At 48.9% G+C, this 17,261-nt stretch overlaps 1 protein-coding gene across 1 annotated transcript in view; it reads left to right on the top strand.

The window, feature by feature from the left end:
• The window catches only part of TMEM266 (transmembrane protein 266), a 62,407-nt gene extending 46,750 nt beyond the window's left edge, over window positions 1-15,657 (top strand). The window contains exons 10-12 of the mRNA XM_026068281.1: window positions 1,287-1,473; window positions 13,728-13,778; window positions 14,621-15,657. Of these exons, the coding sequence (XP_025924066.1) occupies window positions 1,287-1,473; window positions 13,728-13,778; window positions 14,621-15,189 (807 nt within the window). The 3' untranslated portion in view covers window positions 15,190-15,657. The remainder of the gene's footprint in view (window positions 1-1,286; window positions 1,474-13,727; window positions 13,779-14,620) is intronic.
• Window positions 15,658-17,261: the final 1,604 nt, after the last annotated feature.

Raw genomic sequence — 17,261 nt, 5'->3', positions numbered from 1 at the left:
TCGTGCGGCTCGGAGGCCCCGCTGGTGCTCTGCAGGGCGCCTGGCGTTGCACTGGGTCACGCGCGGGCCACCGCGGAGCGCGTGGGGTCTGCAGGCGGCCTTCCAGATCTGACAGCAAGATAGATTTGAGTCAGCACCGAGTGGCAAAGGCCAGAAGCAGAGTCATTTAGCCTACATGCTGTTATGCACCGGCTTTCAAGCGCCGCGGTGCTAATTCCGGCTCCGCTGTAAATGCAGAGTGACAGGCGTGCCGCGGTGCACCGTGCTTGCACCGTGCTTGCACCGTGCTCGCCGACAGCTTCGCCGGCCTTCAACTACAGGAGGCCCAGCAGTGCTAAGTTTTAAATGCCTTAGCCTATTACTTGCCTCATTTGCTTTTCCTTCTCAGGCTCTATAATTGGACACGACTTGGTCACTGCTGTACTGCTGTAAGATCTACAGATCTTAAAAAGCGTTTGAAAAGGAGAAACCCTCTGCCACCCGGCCCCGGAGCTGAGATTTCATAGTGCTTATGGAAGGGCTTAGAGGGTCCCTCCGGCCTCTCCAGGAGAGGATTTTCCTCCTTGCGTTATGGAAGATCTGTGGCTCTCAAAGACAGGCGAAATACGCTGTATCCGTCAGTTAGGTTATCGCTAGTCCCCTTCTGCCTTTTTGTCAGCGTCTGTTTTATAACAGCAGTCACGAGGCCGATCCCCCCTGCTGCAGCAGGGCATTAATTGTCCTGGCTCACATGTTTGCACCAGAAAAATGGCACCCTGCCCCAGGGTTTCCTGCACGTTGTTGAGCAGAGAAGATTTTGGGGTGGAAGGGAACCACAGCATCCCTCGCCCTGCCCTAGGCAGTGGGGAAGCAATCTTGGGCATTGCTCCGAGATCCTGCCTCTTCGGAAATCCTCTGTACAAAGTCTGGCCGATTAGGGATGTGTCTCAAGAACCTATATGCCTGTTAAGGGTGATCTTCTATGAAGTTTTCATATAATTGAGCAGTTACTTCTGTCAGAAATTGTCCAAAAGCATATCTGCAGGTTGCAAAATGTGCTAAATAGATGACCAGCACAAGGCAATCGCTATTTTTAGATGATGTGAAGAACAGGCCAGCTCTTGTGAGTTCTGGGAGAGCATCAGCAGCTTGGACTCGCATCTCAGCTGAACCACATGTTTGATCTCACAGGTCTTCACTCAGGCCTGCAGCAGGTTAACGTTAAACTGGGTAATAGGCTGCAGCTCTAGAATACGGACTTCCAGCCATGTCCATATCACATCAGTATGTGTTGTTTTTCCCCCCAGTTTGAAATCAGGCAGCTGCGGGCCCACCTTGCCCAGCAAGACTTGGACCTGGCTGCAGAGCGAGAGGCTGCGCTGCAAGTCCCCCATCTCCTGAACAAGCAGAGCAGCAACAGGTACAAGGTGGTGGCGACTGAAGATTCAGATGATGAAGCCACCGAGAACATCACTGAGTTACAACCGCCACGAGGTGAGTGCTGCCCGCGTGCCACTACTTGCTGGCACAGCTGCTCCCTTAGATGGAATTAATGAATCTGCTAAATACTTTCACTCCACCAGTGAACTGATTATTTTCCCTGGAGACTGCATTTTTGCAAGAAAGTTATGTCTTCTTCAAAGTGGCAGGAACTGTTGTTATATTTGTGACAGATTCTGACCAGAGCCAATAAAATGGCCCTGGCAGAAAATGCCTGTGCTGTACCTCCCCCGTGTCCTTGCGATTATATCCATCAAACCCTGAAGAAGCAGCATCCAAGTGAGAATTGGCAAAAAAAAAAAAATCACTCAGAGGTGAAAGCAGGGGAATTGAGAAGACCATTGAAAACCAGTTTCAGACTTTGGCCACTTGCGTTTCTGTGATTTAGAGGGGACCCAGGGCAGTTCTGAATTGATGTAATGGCTCAGAGCTGCTACTGTGACTGCACAGGAATCCAGTTTGTAACTCAACTAGTGATATTTATAATATTGCATTGTTTTCATACTGGTTTTAATAGTATCCAGTTAAATGTATTAGGCCAGATTAGCCTCTTCTGTAAATCTTGTGTCAGCAAGGTTACATCAGGAATTAATGTGGCCAGTTTTTGGCCAAGTGAAGAGTCTGATGTCTGCTGGGAGGTACTCAAGTACATAAAAGTATGTTATGAGCATGGATATGTAATTGTGGACATATGAACCCATAGAAACCTGCGTCTCCTGTTGTATTCTGTGAGCTAAGTGATATTTTGTGAATGTTAGTGTTGGGTTAACAGAAGAAAAAAACAAGGTGTATGGTCAGGGGAAGAGGTGGAAAGCTACATGCCTAGAACTGTATCTGGACTGGTTATCTCCATGCTTTTGTACAGCAGAGGGTCAGTTCAGTGCTGCTCCTGGAAACAGGATTTTGATGAGTACAGGACTGTCTCTGTTTTGATGGGTCCCAGCTATCCTGCTCACTACCCTGCACCCTAGCTGGCCCACCAGGTTTGTGTGGTTGCCTGTGCTTCGGCTATGAACCTCACCTGGTGGTTGTGCTCTCACTGGGTTGCAGGTGCAGCCTGAAGGCTGCCGATGCTGGGCAGCCCGGTGGTGATGAGGCGCAGGCAGCTCCGGTACCAGCAAAGGGGCAATGCAGGGTGTGAGCAGCTCCGGTGCCAGCCACGGGGCGCTGCACGGTGTGGGCAGCTCCCGCTTTGGATGCTGAGGTCACATGCCGGAGGTGAGGAGCAGACCTGTGGGTACCATTGGGCTGTCAGCTGTCTGTTGGGCAGGCGTGTGTTCCTCAGGGAAACACTAACAGCTGTATTTACCTAGATCCATTTTTGTCACCTGAATGCTAGACCGAAAGGATTATTGAAAAGGGCGTTGCTCTTTCTCCCCTGATCCTCCTCGCGGGAGGGTAGGATGGGTCCTGATCTCCCTGATGGGGAACATAATACTCCGGAGAAGAGAACAGTCTGGGTTACTTCCTCTCACTCGCTTTCCTCTGTAGTGACGTGTTAGTCTTTCTCGGACATCTTTGCTGGATTATTTTAGTGGATGAACAGTATGTGAATATATTTGAATTAGAGGTTCTCACGACATCTTTCTTTTGGCCAAACTCCATCGAATTAAAGGCACAGAAGTATTTAATCAAAAGGTTTAAGAAAAAAAGGTGTCCACATTTTTTCAGATTATTATCCTCTCCATACTCTACACAGTAATGAAAGCATGTAGAAATTGCTTTTGTTTTTTCTTTTTAATAATGACTGAACACTGATCGCAACTTAGCCATTAATTATTCCTGGTTAGAAATTCTAATTAAAAGCAGACAGTGAAAGAGACTGCCCCCTAAAATGCATTTCCCCCTTTTTATAGGATTTCAGAGGCTTCCCAGGTGGATGCATTATAATTTATGCATGTGTTCCTTGAGGGTTACATTTGGAACTGGAGAGTGTTGTGCACATTATAAGGAAGTTTGCTGAAATTATAGTGCTGTGGAGATTCATCTAAAAATTCTTCTGTCCAAGGTGTTCATTCCAACTTCCAGGTTAACATAAGTACTCATTATTCATTTCTCCTTGTAAAATGCTGGCCAGATGGGCAACTGGGTGGACACACAGTCTTCAGTACTGATTTCCACATTCAGTTTGGTTATGGGATTGGTTAGGGAGATTCATGCTTGTCACTGAAAAAAACATATCCAGCAAATAACAAAAAAATGCAATACTTTACACACTGGATAACGTGCAGTTATGTTATATTTCAACGGTCATGCTGAGAATCTAGAATTAATTACTGATTCCCAGAAATGAACTGAAAATACAAGGGTAAATATTTTTTTCTAAATTATATAATGTATTACCTAAAAACCTTTTGTAGATGCATGTTTTTGAGTGCTTGTCTTTATAAGCCAAATTCAGGCAACTCCATTTTCACTATTGTCCTATATGTTGAATGAAGCAGGAGTCGGACAGAAAGAATATCCTATGGTCTCATAGCAAGGATCTACCATCGTGGTAGCCTACCATTGTGGTGGTAGGACTACCAACAAGGGCACCAAGTTAAGATTGTATAAAAAACACGAGCCCAGCATTAACATTCAGTGCTTTGTTTGGCAATCCAGATAATGGTCTATTGAGGCAGAGGAGTTTGTATCTAATTTCCTGGGTTATTTTGCAGAGGAAAGAAGTAATAAACCATCCCACCCATCATCACCAGGCTTTGAATCCAGCACCAGCAATGCTGGCTCCCAGTAATACGCTTGCCATTGCAGCAGAAGCTTTGGCATGCTGCCAGCATTTCTTCATTTGTGCTGTGGCTGTTCTAACCAATACGTATCTCAGCAAAAGCTGGCTGTGGTGTCTGGGGCAGAAGAGGAGCAGGTCTTCATCTTCCAGGTGCCATCCGTTGTGCCAGCCTGGCTGGGTGGTGTAGGCTCTCCCAGTGTTACAGCTCCCCACCTGCTCGTGCAGGTGAAATGCTTGTGGGACCTGGCTCTGCAGAGCAGGACGCTTGAGATGGTCCCGTATGTCATTTTTGTGTCGCTCGTCACCTCCCCCATCTCGCGTGCTGTGGTTACCCCGGCCGTGCTATCTTCAGGATTTTGCACAGCCTTGCTTTGCCTGGAAATATAAGCCTCCGGTGTTTTATCCCCTGACTTTTGGGGCCAAGGGTTATGCATTGCAAATTACCCTCTGGGTCAGACCGCATTAGGAGTTGCTTTGCATCCACTTTCTCTTAGCTGTGTTTTTCCTCCTTAAAGATCCCAGAGTGATGATTGCAGTTAATCACTGTGTGTCATGTGGCATTTGTGAGCTTTGAAAAATATCTAAGGTTGCCTGTTACAAAGGCTATTTTGAGGAGAAATAAAGGACCAGATTGCTAATAGTGTTAAAAGCTACAGTTCAGCTGTTAAGCAAAACAGGCGCTGGTGGGCTGTTCTCCTATGCTCTGACAGAATGTTAGCTCTATCTACAAAACCTGGGGATAGGGTATGGACTGGTATGTGTTTGTGCCAAACTTAACTTTGTCAGCCTTCAAAAACTCACTGTCTTTGGAGAGCCCTGAATGCTGCCAAGCCAAGAAGCTTGAGTTGGCTGGAGAACATAATGCAGGAGAAAATGAGATATTCCGTCCCAAGCTAAGCTTATTTCCCCTGTCTGTATTGGACAATGGAAACATTCAGTGCAGGATACTTTACCACGAGGGGGTTATGGAATAAAAAGGCATTCAGACTTTTTACTCATTTCCCTACCTGGGAGTTTTATGGGATAGTGCGTAAGTTAAAGCTCCTCAGAGGCAGCTCCAGCTTGCACGCTGGTGTTTACCCTGGATTTTGTGCAACCATTTACTACCGTGTTCAGTAAAATAAGTCAGGTAACCCCGGCATCGTGTGGTACACCCAGCACCTCGGGGAGTCTGGCAGGGGACGGCGGAGAAGCGCGCTGTGGCCTGCAGCGGAAGGGGGCTGTACGTGCTGACAGTTTCAGTAGCTTTCAGGACATATTTTCACCCAGCTTTTCTTTCTGCAGATCTCTCTCTGACCTTCCTCTGTGTCTGAGCTGCCAGGTCCATCCTGTGCTAATTCTCTGAATAACGAGCCATCTCCCCAGAAGTAGCTTACTGAGAGAATCCTAGCCCAGTAGAAGTAACTTGGTGGGAAATGTATAGATACATGGTATTTTCTATGTTGATTTGGCAAAGAGATGCAGGGTAATTTTCCCCTTTAGCTTTCTTTGAGTGGACAAACGTGGCAGCTAAAACGCAGGCGTCAGCATGCAAGTCAAAGGTGCCCTCCCTTATTGGCACCAGGAAAGATGTTGGGCAGGACTCTGGAGCCAGAAAGCCAGGGCAGAGCTGGGGCATTGGCTGCACTGTGAGCACTTGGCTTCGCTTCCCTGCCTCAGTTTCTCCAGTGCGACATGAACGGTGGTGCCCCTCACAGACTTTGAAGCGGCGCTGTGAGGCTCAGCTGGTTTGTAAAGAGCTGCGGCTGAAAGCTGCTGCCTGTGAACACCGCATTGCTAATGATTTTCAGGACCGTTGTGGTCAGCCTTTCACTAAGAGCCGGGGAAAGATCCTAAGTGCTGTCTCCTTTCTTCTGCCCAGAGATGGTTTGATGACATAATGGCAAAAATTATCCTATCTGCTCATCTCTAAATTATAAAGGGAGTTCTTTTCTCTTGCTGAATTCTTGCCTGTGTAACTGGTCACGGTCAGAATCTACTGTTTTCTGCTCCTGCACAAATCATTTTTAGGGTTTAGGATACAAAGTTCCAGGCTTTGGGGAATGCCAGGTTCACAATGCCCCATGTAACCATTAATACTTCCTCTGAAAATTTATTATTCGTTAATCTCTCCCATAATATATGAATTACAGTCCCTAGTGGAAATTCCACATTTTCCTGCATATATCATTTCAGTTTTTGAAATTCTACAGTACTGCCATAGTTTAATATTAACATGCCACCCTTATATTCATTTGAGCAAGAACTGGATCCCAGCTCTGTTACTTTCCATCACAGAAGGGTGATTTTAACTATTCTGAGTCAAATTTCCATTTTTATGGGGTTGGCAGCAAGTGGTTTGCTTTGGGGGACTGCTACAATTTACAGTCATGCGTGGAGAAAAATAAAGTTTGCTTTGCCCACAGGTACCCACCATTTTGTAAGTGAAGAAAATGGGATATTGGGAAGGGAATATGAAAAATTCTGGAGCTTCAAAGGGCTTCTATTAAGATTATTCATAAGCTGCCTGAGAAGGCACTGGCATGGATTTTGTCAGTTGGTGCTTGCAAGGCTGTCTGAGCTGGTTGAAGACTTTTGGTTTTTCAGCTCTGCGCCAGTTCCTTTGGTGATCATCTGTTAGTGCTCTGAAGAGAGCTGTGTTACTGCAGAGCAATAGATAAAAAGTAGTTTATAGTTATTTTCAAATGTTGAAAAGTATCTGCTTTGAAGCCTACTCTTGGAAATGGTTATATCTTAAGTGCACTCTGCTTCCTAGTTAAACTCCATGAACCCACGGGGAGGCGAGGATTTGGCTTCGTTTTTCTAGACTCAATAAACAGGCCTTTCTTTTATAGAGACAGACCCAAGTTTCTTTCTGTTTGCTCCAAGCTGACTGTCACACATTAGGTCAGATGTGGATTTGCAGATCCTCATTCGCAGAGAACAAGGTTGGAAAGAGCATTCAGAGGTCGCCCAGGTCATCCTGTACCCCAAACCATCAGCTGTGCCCACGCAGGCACCGTGCGTCTCAGCCTTGCTCGAGGCGGCGCGCAGTGCTCTTGCAGGGGGATCCCCTAAGCGAGGGCCAGACCCATCCAGTGTGTTGTCATTTAAGGATTTTGGTTTTCTGTCCTAGCAGCATCATGTCCCAGGATTTCCTTCGACATGGCGACCCCCATCTCAGGCAGATTTCTTACTTAGAGCCAGGCGGGGTCTGTTGCTCTGCGCTTTCTCTGCAAGCTAACTCGGGCAGTTCCCCGCAGGGCAGGTGCCCTGGTGGCATCTCACGTGCGCTCGCAGCCCTCCGGCCTCTGCAGGGACGGGGATCTGTGTGACTGGAAGAGGTGTGTGAGCACTGCAGCTTGCGCTATTGTGGCAGTCCACCTTCATCCGAAAAGCGGGAGAAACCTCCTGGAAAGTGCCAGCTGGCTGCTCGTATTTCCTATTGGCACGGACTCTCCGTGTTGCTGGAGGGAAAGGGAGAGAGATATCCCTGTGCCAGCAAGGCAGAGGCAGCACGATCCTGCTTGGGTCGTCTTGCGCCAGCCCGGCAAGCAGCACAACACAGCTTAGAGATCTCACGTGTGCCTTAATAAATGAATTTATAAGTGAGAAGCGACTTCTGCACAGACTGCTGAGGAGGAAAAGAGGTCAGGTCTGGCTGAGAATTTGGTGATGGTGAAATTCAGCTGGTCAGGGCTGGAGAGCTCTGAAATGCCAGCGCTTGCATGGCAATCCCCAGGGGGATCTCCCCGGGAAGGTTACAGCTTCGTCGGGGAGTTTTCCCCCGTGCATTGCCAGTCTGCTTTCAGAAACACATTGTGTATGGCCCTTTCTGTGTACCCTCCAGCTTCCCTTCTTAGGGCTCTGCAGCACGATGCTAGGGCTGCGCTCTTGTCGTGCAAACTTGCGTTGCGGCAGTGTCATGGGCCAGTGTCAGAGCAGCATAGCTCCCATCATTGCTCTTATTTTTAGAAGTGTTTAGGGAGCAATAACCTGATCTTAATACTCGTGCCTTGAACAACCTTTCTGCTCAGAGTGTGTCTCAGTGGCTTTCATTGCAGAGTGTATTTTATCCTCCCTTTTTCCCAAAAGGCTTCTAAATGGTAGTGGTGCTTTGAGGAAAAGCCGCTGGTGTCAGATAGCAGTGATGGGGATAGATGATCTGCTTCGTTAGAAGCCTTCTAGTAAAGATTGCTTTCCAAAGGAGAGACATGGTAAGACAACGCTACTCTACTCGGAGGGCTCCTTCCTATCCTCAGTGGGAGACCGCACAGCAGAAGGAATAACCTTCCCGTTTGGAAAATTCAGCTGTGAGAGACAGAAGGCAGTACAATGAATGGCAATAAAAACACAAAGTAAAATGCTTCCATAGTGAACTATTGCAAAAGAAATGACTTTTTTAAGGCCTTTAATTGTAAAGATGTGCAAATGGTGTTTATTGTATGCAGAGGTTTTGCAGTCTCGTTCACTGAAGTCATTGGTGAAACAATTAAAGGTCACTGTTGAGGGTGAAAGACAGGTCTGCCTTGGGGGGAATCTCATACATGTGTTTCACCTAATTTATTATGTTTTTATAGGGCCAAGAAAGAGAGATTATAATGTTGTCTCTTGGGTCAGATGAGATCATGTGGGACCGTACTCCAAATAGTTTATTATTCCCTGAACCGTTTTAGCTTATATTCTGAATCTTGCAGGAAAAGAACGGGCAGATAATTTGAAAGCCTTTATCAAACAAAATATAGTAGCTGTCAGACAGATCCTGACCAAGAGCCCCACATTGTTTCAATAACCATGATTCGGATAGTGGGCTAAGAGGCGGCCTTACCTCCCCATCCTGAATGTGACTTCATTGCATTCAGGGCCTTGCAGAAGGGGTGGGTTCAGTGTCGGGGAAGGCTGCTTGGTTCTGAGGCCTCTGACCAAACTTCCCAGCCCGACGTGCCACTGGCCGTTCTGGCCAGTGAAAAGCCCTGATCCTGTTGGAGTCGGTCTGCTGTCCTGGCCTTGCACTGCTGGAGCTCATCATCCATAGGCATTTTCCAAAGGTTGCCGTTTTCAGGGGAAATGAGAGGGAAATGCTTTTTCTTTCTGATACTGCCAGTAGCTTATTTTGCTATAAATGTCATTTGTGCATCTGTATGGCTAAGGACTTTTAAAAGAAAAGTTCCTCTATGTGGAAAAGGAAGTACAGGTAACATTGCTGTATATTTGAGGAGTTGGATGAATTTCAAGGAAAGGAGGAAAAAAAGTCTTCTGGATCCTGGAAATTCTAACTTGTCGGTAATATGAAAAAAAACTGTAAAAACCCCCCCAGGAAAATATGAAGGATGAAGTATTCCTTAAGACAATTGCCTTTCTCTAGCTGAAGCTAAAGCACACTGAAAGCAGAAAAAACTGTGTACAATTTAAATAATATAAGCAGTCTCTTGCAAAAGCTGGTCTCCCCTGCTTACTCATATCAGCATCCTACATGCCATCAGCCGCAAATGCATTTGTGCTCTTGATCCCATTTGACTGCACGTACTGAGCAGTGGGGACTTCATCTCACTGTAAATCACCGTCAGCTACAAAGCAGGGCTCCACAGTGATGTGCAGTGCTGTACTTTTTATCCGCGTATACATTTTATATGCAGAAATAGTTGCTTTCAGCTGTATATTTGTGGCATTTTCTTTATACTCCTTGCTTTCAGCAGTTAAGAATATAGTCAGAGATATCTGGAATTGTTTATAACCTTTTATGTCCAAAGCAGCTGAGACTCCCATATGACAAAGACAAGTTTGTTAATTGTCACTTTGCTTTAATGTAATCATGGAAGAAACTTAATCTGTAGCTGAAATATTTATCCTGCTGCTGTCTTTCCATTACTCTTCATTGCTTTTTATTCATAAGAATCTTTTCAGGGTAAAAATATAGATTTTTTTATATTTTATAGACACACGCACACACATATAGGTATATAGATATATGTATGTGTGCATGTCTAAAAATTTTAGCAAGGCAAAACAGTGAGGTGAAGAAGGCTGTCACATAATGACACGAAGCAGCCAGCTCTGAGCCTTGCGTGCAAGCAGTCACACGCAGCCAGCAGAGCTGGGAGTTGTCCTCACCACGCGCAGGGGTCCCAGTGCCAGCATTTCGGGATTTCCTTGTCAGGCGTTTGGCATTGGCCTCTGCCCATGTAATGAGCAGTCGATATCTCTTCGGTTTGAAAACAACTTACTGATTTGAAAACAGGTCGCTAGTACGTTCTGTTGGTTGATGCAGAGATGGCCAGGACAGTGACGGTATGCAGTCCTAAAGAAGGTTTGCTTTGAGCATTGCTTTAAGGAGTGGAAAACAGGCAAATAACTTTTCTGGGTTGCTTTTTTTCCCTCAGTGCAAAGGATCCTGGCACCTGGGAAAGATTTTAATGAGAGCCAAAGGAGATGAGAGTCTCCCGGTCTCCTGTTAACCGCACTGAGCGTGGCCGTGTGCTCTTCCAGGCGAGGAAGAGGGGTGGCCCCGTGTGCGCAGCATGCCTTCGTCCAGGCCTCAACTGTAGCCGTTTTCCTCTTTTCTCTACTTAGAAACAGACTCTGAATTAAATGTGATGAAAACACATCACCAAAAATATATATATGCAGATATATTCTGCATATAGCTAAAGGTTCCCTCCCAGAGCAAGAACCTGTGTCTATACTGGTAGGTTTGGTGGCATTTAGAGTGTAAATTATGTATGATTGAAATAAAGTGTATTTTAGTAGCAGATAGCTGAAAAGCTTTGCAATGTACTCCTAATCCAGCGGCATTGCCTTGAGCTACTCTGAGGCCTCTTTTCTAAACTCAGGCATTAGCACAAAGCACACCTCTGACTGCAGGCATTTAAAGATCAACAAGGGCCAAAAAAGCTTTTAAGATCCAATGAAGCCAGGCAGACAACCCTGTTCCCTTTCAGTGTCAGGTTAGATTGCCTTCTTACGAGCGCAGCTATTTCAGGTACAGAGTGCTTGGTGGTTTGGGTCTTGTTGTGTGCAGAGAGTGTTCCCCGGAAAACATCTGTTTCTTTCACCTGCAAACCGCAATGTGCTGTGAAAAGGCAGCACTGTAGCCACAGAGGCCCGGGGGATGAAGGAAATCTGGCTCAAAGGGATGAGCATGGTTTGCTGAAACACCGTATCAAAAAGAGCACTTAAAAGGAGAGGATGCTTTTAGAGCACACGATACAGCGCAAGTTGGGCAGGTCAGGCTGCCTGCGAGCTCGCCCTGCTTGCTGGCCTGCTGCTCCTGTTTTCTTGATAGTAGTAGTCGCGTTCTGCTCAGAGTTGGGACAAAATAAGTTTGTTATTTTCCTTTTTCAGTGACTGTAAAATGTTCTGTTTTTCTGTAAGGTAACAGGAAAGCCCTCTGTCATCCACTGATCTAGAATGTGTTGTCTTGAGCGGTCCTTCAGTATGCAGCACAGCTGCTGCTTTCCCTTTCGGGGTAACCGTTTTTCTCTTACCACTGTCGACGTTCGGATGCAGCTCTCATGTATGTGTTACGAGTGTAGGGCTACAGCCTCAACTTGTAGAAATCCTTATAGCATATCTGAAGCTAACATAATGTAATATTAAGTAATATACTATATATCACATGTATATGTAATAATATTACAGCAACCAAGTAGCTGTCTTTATTCCTTCTAAAGGAAAAATGAAATGTTGCTTTAGAATTGTGGAAGTACACATTAAAACTACACTGATTTACAGCAGCTGTAGAGCTGGCTTGTCCGGCTCTGTCGCTTGTTTCCCAAAGCAGGACTTGCGCTGAGTTTGAGTGCCGTTTCCATTGGTTTTGTAAATTCTTTGTGTGGCTTTTAGGGATACCGTCATCCAGGACAGAAGCAGCAAAGTTCGAGCTGCTCTTCTGGAAGCATGCTGGTCTTCTTTTCCCACTTCATTTAGTCCCGTGTTTCGCGGTAGCGAGTTAGGAACACCGAAAGGAAAGGGAGAGTGCAGGCACAGCGGCGAGGGTTACGTCGTGGCTGCTCAGCATGGCAACAGAAGGGGTTTGAAGCGGGGGCTGCAAGCGAAAACGAGGCGCAGGGTAGGGCCGCTTGAATAAAGTACTGCAAGAAAATCCAACTACCCCCAAAGGAGGGGTAAGAGCTGCCCTTCCAGTCCCCCTCCCTGGAAATCTTTTCCCCGAAGGAGAGGCTTGCTGCGGGCTGACAGCGGGCTCGCTGGCTCGTGGCGGCAGCGACTAGCGTTAGGTGAGAGGGGGGTGCAGCTCAGGTCAGAAACTCTGTGGAGCCGTTCCCCTTGCAACGCGCGATCGCGTGGAAGGAGGCAACGCGGTGCTGTAATTGCGGCGTCAGGAGCAGGACTGTCTCTTCCGGTACCCTCGGTTCAATCTGCCGGGATTCACGCAAGCTCTGTCCTTGTGCCATAGCTTAGGTGGATCTGCTGTGGGAGGGGAGGGCCCTGCTGGCCAGGAAAAGGCCGGTGTGAAGCTCATCTTCATGAGCGCTGAGGAGAAGGACCTGATCGGCCCCATGTCAGTCTCTGGAAAGATCGTGGCACGGGTTTTCTTAGGAACCATTTTGAAGCACATGAAGGACAGGAAGGTGATTGGGAATAGTCAGTTTAACTGAGGGCAAATTCTGCCTGACCAACCTGGATTGCCTCTGTGACAAACTGACTGATTACGTGGATGAGTGGAGTAACGTACTGTCATTCTGGGGAAGATTTTTGATGCTGTCTCCCATTCCTGTTTGGGTCTGAGCGGGTCCAGGTGATGAATGGGCTACTGGGTTGCTGGGAAAACAGCTGGCCTGTCGGACTTGAAGGGTAGCAGTCCCTAGCGTGATAGCCAACTGCTGGCCACGTCCAGCAGAGTACCCAAGGAACTGGTACATGCAAAGAATGAATTCCAAATGTATGTTTTCAAGTAAATTATGTCACAGCCATACAGTATTTGCAGAGAATTTTTGTAAGGTTTATAGGACATCTGTGCTCACAGCCACACGAATATTAGGGACTCTAGTCTGCCGAGGTGAGCACCCAAGGCACTTCGTGTCCCTTGAGTATCCATTCCTCAAGCCAAACCCTTTGGGTCATTTTAAATAGATGGCTGCTGTTCACTGAGAGCAGTGTCTTGTACTGGCAGAAATTACCAAATGCCCAAACAGCTCATGTCATTTAAATTATTCCATTCTTTGTCTGCAAAGAGAAATCCAGGGACTTAGATCACAAGGGCTGTGTCGTGTCCATCCAGAACACCTTCTTTGCAGGCCCCATTCCTGGAGCGGGTTTGTAAAGAAGTATAGCAAATGATCTGCCCTATTTTGGCTAATTCCTATCAACCATCCATGCGTAGGCTGCAGCCACGGGGCGGATGGGGCACATGGCCTGTGTCTCCAAATCACGTCAGGTCTCCTGACCTCACAGTACACATTATGAAAAAGGCTCAAGCGGTTCTCTGGGCATACAGGACACAGGAGAGCATTTCACAGGGTGGGATTTCAACCATTTAATCAAATAAATGGTCTTCTAATGACTGCCTTCTTATTTTTTCCAGAGGACGACATGAATAATTACATCAGTCGATACTACAATGAGCCCAGCAGTGGTAAGTGTCCCTTAAAAACGTGGGGATAAACTGAATTTTGGCTAGGGCTGTGTTGCACCACATGCTGTAAACCAAGCGAGACTGAACAACGCACTAGATCTGTCCTGGAGAGGAAAGCCACTGTGGCAGGTTGGTTTTCTCCATGGATGTTTGTATCAAGCCAGAAATTCTCCAGAGATTAAAGGGCCCCAAGGTTGCTCCTACTGGAGTCGCTCATAATGGTTTGAAGATCCAGGAGAGGTTAATTCCCCCTCACCAGGCTGTCCAGTCCACAGAGTGGTTCAAATGGACCTGGGAATGGAAAGTATGGACAAAATAAATGAGTGCAAAGTAAGTGGGGCCTTAGCTTAGCTCAGCACCAGGCTGGGAACCTTTCAGAAGGGTTAAACTGAGTGACAAGAACCCTCAGTGGCAGCAGACCTGAGGGCAGACCCCGAACGGTGTCCCCTGGCAGGCATCCCGGCAGCTCCGAGGGCTCACAGCAGGCGAGCTGGAAGGGGCAGGTGCCGGTGCCGTGCCCTCCGCGAGGGGCGGCGTGCGGGGTGGAAATGTGCAGGGCAGCTTGCTGGGGGCTCGCCCAGAGCCTGTGGCTTCTGGGTGGAACTTGTATAGGCATGGTTTGACACATCACTGTGAGCAGGGTGTATGCATATAGAAACGGAGATACAGATAGCTATAGGTGCACACGCACAATAGCGCGAGAGCAAGAGGGCAACGGTTTGGGAACCAGGAATATTTCACTAGGGAAAGCAGCTGTGACAAGTGACCCACTCACTGAATGCTACATTTTTTATGCCTCCTCTCCTCTCCTCTCCTCTCCCTCCCTCATACGGTCCCTGCAGACAGCGGCGTTCCCGAAGCAGCCATCTGCGTGGTCACCACGGCTGCGATCGATGTTCATCGCCCCAACATCTCCTCCGACCTGTTCACGGTGGAGGTGCCAATGAGGCTGGGCAGCACCGGGACGTCCGCCAGCATCACGTCGGGCAGCGCCTCCAGGTCGACAGTCAGCTCGGGCACCCGGGCCCGCAGCGAGAGCAGCCAGACGCTGGGCTCCTCACCGGACTGCAGCACGGCCTGCGAGGAGGCCCCGGAGGCTGGCCCCGCCCGGCAGCGGGTGGCCCGGGCCGTGGTGCAGGAGCTGCTGTCGTCCCTGTCGGAGGAGGCCTGCTTGGCACAGAAGGGGCTGGATCCCGTCAACCTGAAGCTGCCCAGTCCTGCGGGCTCAGCCGGGGCCAGTCCTGACCTGGGCCACCGGCTCAGCGTGCTCAACCAGAGGAACCAGGAGAGCCTTGACGTCTTCCAGCTCAAGCCGCTCATCGAGTGCCCACAGGGCGCCCCGGTCATCGACGAGAAGTTTGGGGCGCTGGGACCCCCGGAGCCGCGGCTGGGCAAGGTGCCTGAGGCGTAGGCTGCCAGGCTTCTCCAGCCAGGGCCCGCTTGGGGCACAGGGATGGACGCAGGCGTGCGCTTGACCCCTGCCACCGCCACCAGCTCGGGGCCAGGCTGGGCCCGTGGCACTTGGGGCAGTGTGCACCCAGCAGCAGCCCAGGGCACCCAGGGACACTACGGACCCACCAGCAGCCCCAAGGCGCCCGGGGCAGTATGGACCTGCCACCAGCCTGGGGCCAGGGCAGATCTACGTGCCCAGAGGCGCTACAGACCCGCCAGCAGCCCGGGGCCAGCATGGACCCAGGGCCTGGCCACCCCCTGGGCAGAGGCACCCGGAGCCTGGGGCAAGGGGGCCCCCGGGGGCAGGCAGCCGGGGGGACCCGTGGGAGCTGGGCRAGTGTGGTGGGGGCATGGCGCTGGGGAATAAAGAATGGCAGAGATGTCGGTGTGCTGTCCTTCCTCCCTTCTTCCTCCTCACTGCTCTCGCTCCAGCTCTTCCTTCCTCCATCACTTCCTCCTTCACCCCCTCCTTTCTTCCCTCCTTGCCTTCTTCCCTCTATTCCTCCATCTCCTCCTTCCTTGCTCCCATCCTTACCTTTTCTTCCCTTTCTTCCACCATTCCCTTCTTCCTTGTCTTCCCCTTCCTCTTCCCTTTTGCTCTTCCTCCCCTCCTTCATCCCTCCATCTCTTCTGTCTGCTCCCTTCCTTCCCTCTTCCCTTTCTTCCATCATTCCCTTTCCTCCCTTTTCCCCCTTTCTTCCCACCTTCCTTCCTCCTCTTCCTTCTTCCCTTTCCTCCCACCTTCCTTCCTCCTCTTCCTTCTTCCCTTTCCTCCCATGTCTCCTTCCTTTCTTCCCTCCTTCATGCCTTCCATTTATCCTTCCTCTATCCCTTGCCATCTTCCTCCCTTCCCCTTGGCCTTCCTTCCTTCCAGCCTCCCTCCCTCCCTTCTTCACAATTTTCTTCCCTTCCTTTCTTCCTCACTTGCTTCCTTCCTCCTTCAATCCCTTCTTTCCCTGCTTCCTTCCTTCCTTTCACCATTCCCTCCCTCCTTCCTTCCTTCCCCCTTGCTCTCTTCCAGTCTTTCTTCCTTTCCCTCCTTCTTTCCCTTTCTCCCTTCCCTGCTTCATGCCTTCTATTTATCCCTCCTCCATCCCTTCCTTGCCAGCTTCCTCCCTTCCCCTTTTCCTCCCTTCCTTTCCCCTCTCCACCCTTCCTTTCTTCCATCCTCCCTTTCCTTCCTTCTTCCTAATCCTTCTTCCTTTCCTTTTCTTTCCTTTTCCCTCCTTCCTCTCTTCCCTTCCTCCTTCCTCCCTGTTCCTTTTCTGCCTTCACTTTCTCCCTTCCACCTTTCCCCCTCCTTTCTCCCGCCTTCTTCTATTCCTATCTTCCTTCCTCCCCTCTCCCCTTCCTTCCTCCATTTCCTATTGCCTTCGTTTCCTTTCTCCCTTCCTTTCTCCTGCCCTTCTCCATTCCTTCCTTGCTATCTTCCTTGCTTTCTCTCTTCTTCCTTCTTCCATTCCCAACTTTGTTTCCTTTCTCCCTCCCTTCCATTCCCCTCCTTCCTCCCTTCTTTCCATCCTTCCTTACCTCCTTCCCTTCATTGTCCTTCTGCCCTTTCTCCATTCTTTCCTCCTGTCCTCCCTTCCCTCTTCCCTTCCTCCCTTTCCTTTTCCTTCTCTTCCCTTCTTCCTCCCTTCCCTTCCTTCCTGTTCCCTTCCTCCTTCTACTCTTCCCTCTTCTTCCCTCAGTGTTTCTCTCTGTCCCTTCCTCCCACTTTCTCCCTTCTCTCTCCCTCTTCTTCCCTCCCCCTTTCACTCCCTCTTTCATTCCTTATCTCCCATCCTTCTGCCTCTCTTCCTTCTTCCCTTCCTTCTTCCTCACCCATCCTTTCTTCCACACTTCCTCTGTTCCTTCCCTCCTTTTGTCTATCTTTCTACTCACGTACTCAAGGGATCTCCTCCGTGCAAAGCCCATGAGGGATGTTGCTCAACGTGGCAAAGGGGGACGTGTGGTGCAGGGCGCCATTACTGACAGTGGCCACCCACTTCCTCAAGCTGACGCCCCGCACAGGCCCCCACACCAAGCAAA

This window comes from Apteryx rowi, unplaced genomic scaffold (assembly GCF_003343035.1).
Source record: "Apteryx rowi isolate R43461 unplaced genomic scaffold, aptRow1 scaffold_27, whole genome shotgun sequence".
In the NCBI taxonomy this organism is placed as follows: domain Eukaryota; kingdom Metazoa; phylum Chordata; class Aves; order Apterygiformes; family Apterygidae; genus Apteryx; species Apteryx rowi.
The sequence above is the reverse complement of the archived record's forward strand: the minus strand, read 5'-3'. Positions and strand labels throughout refer to the sequence as shown.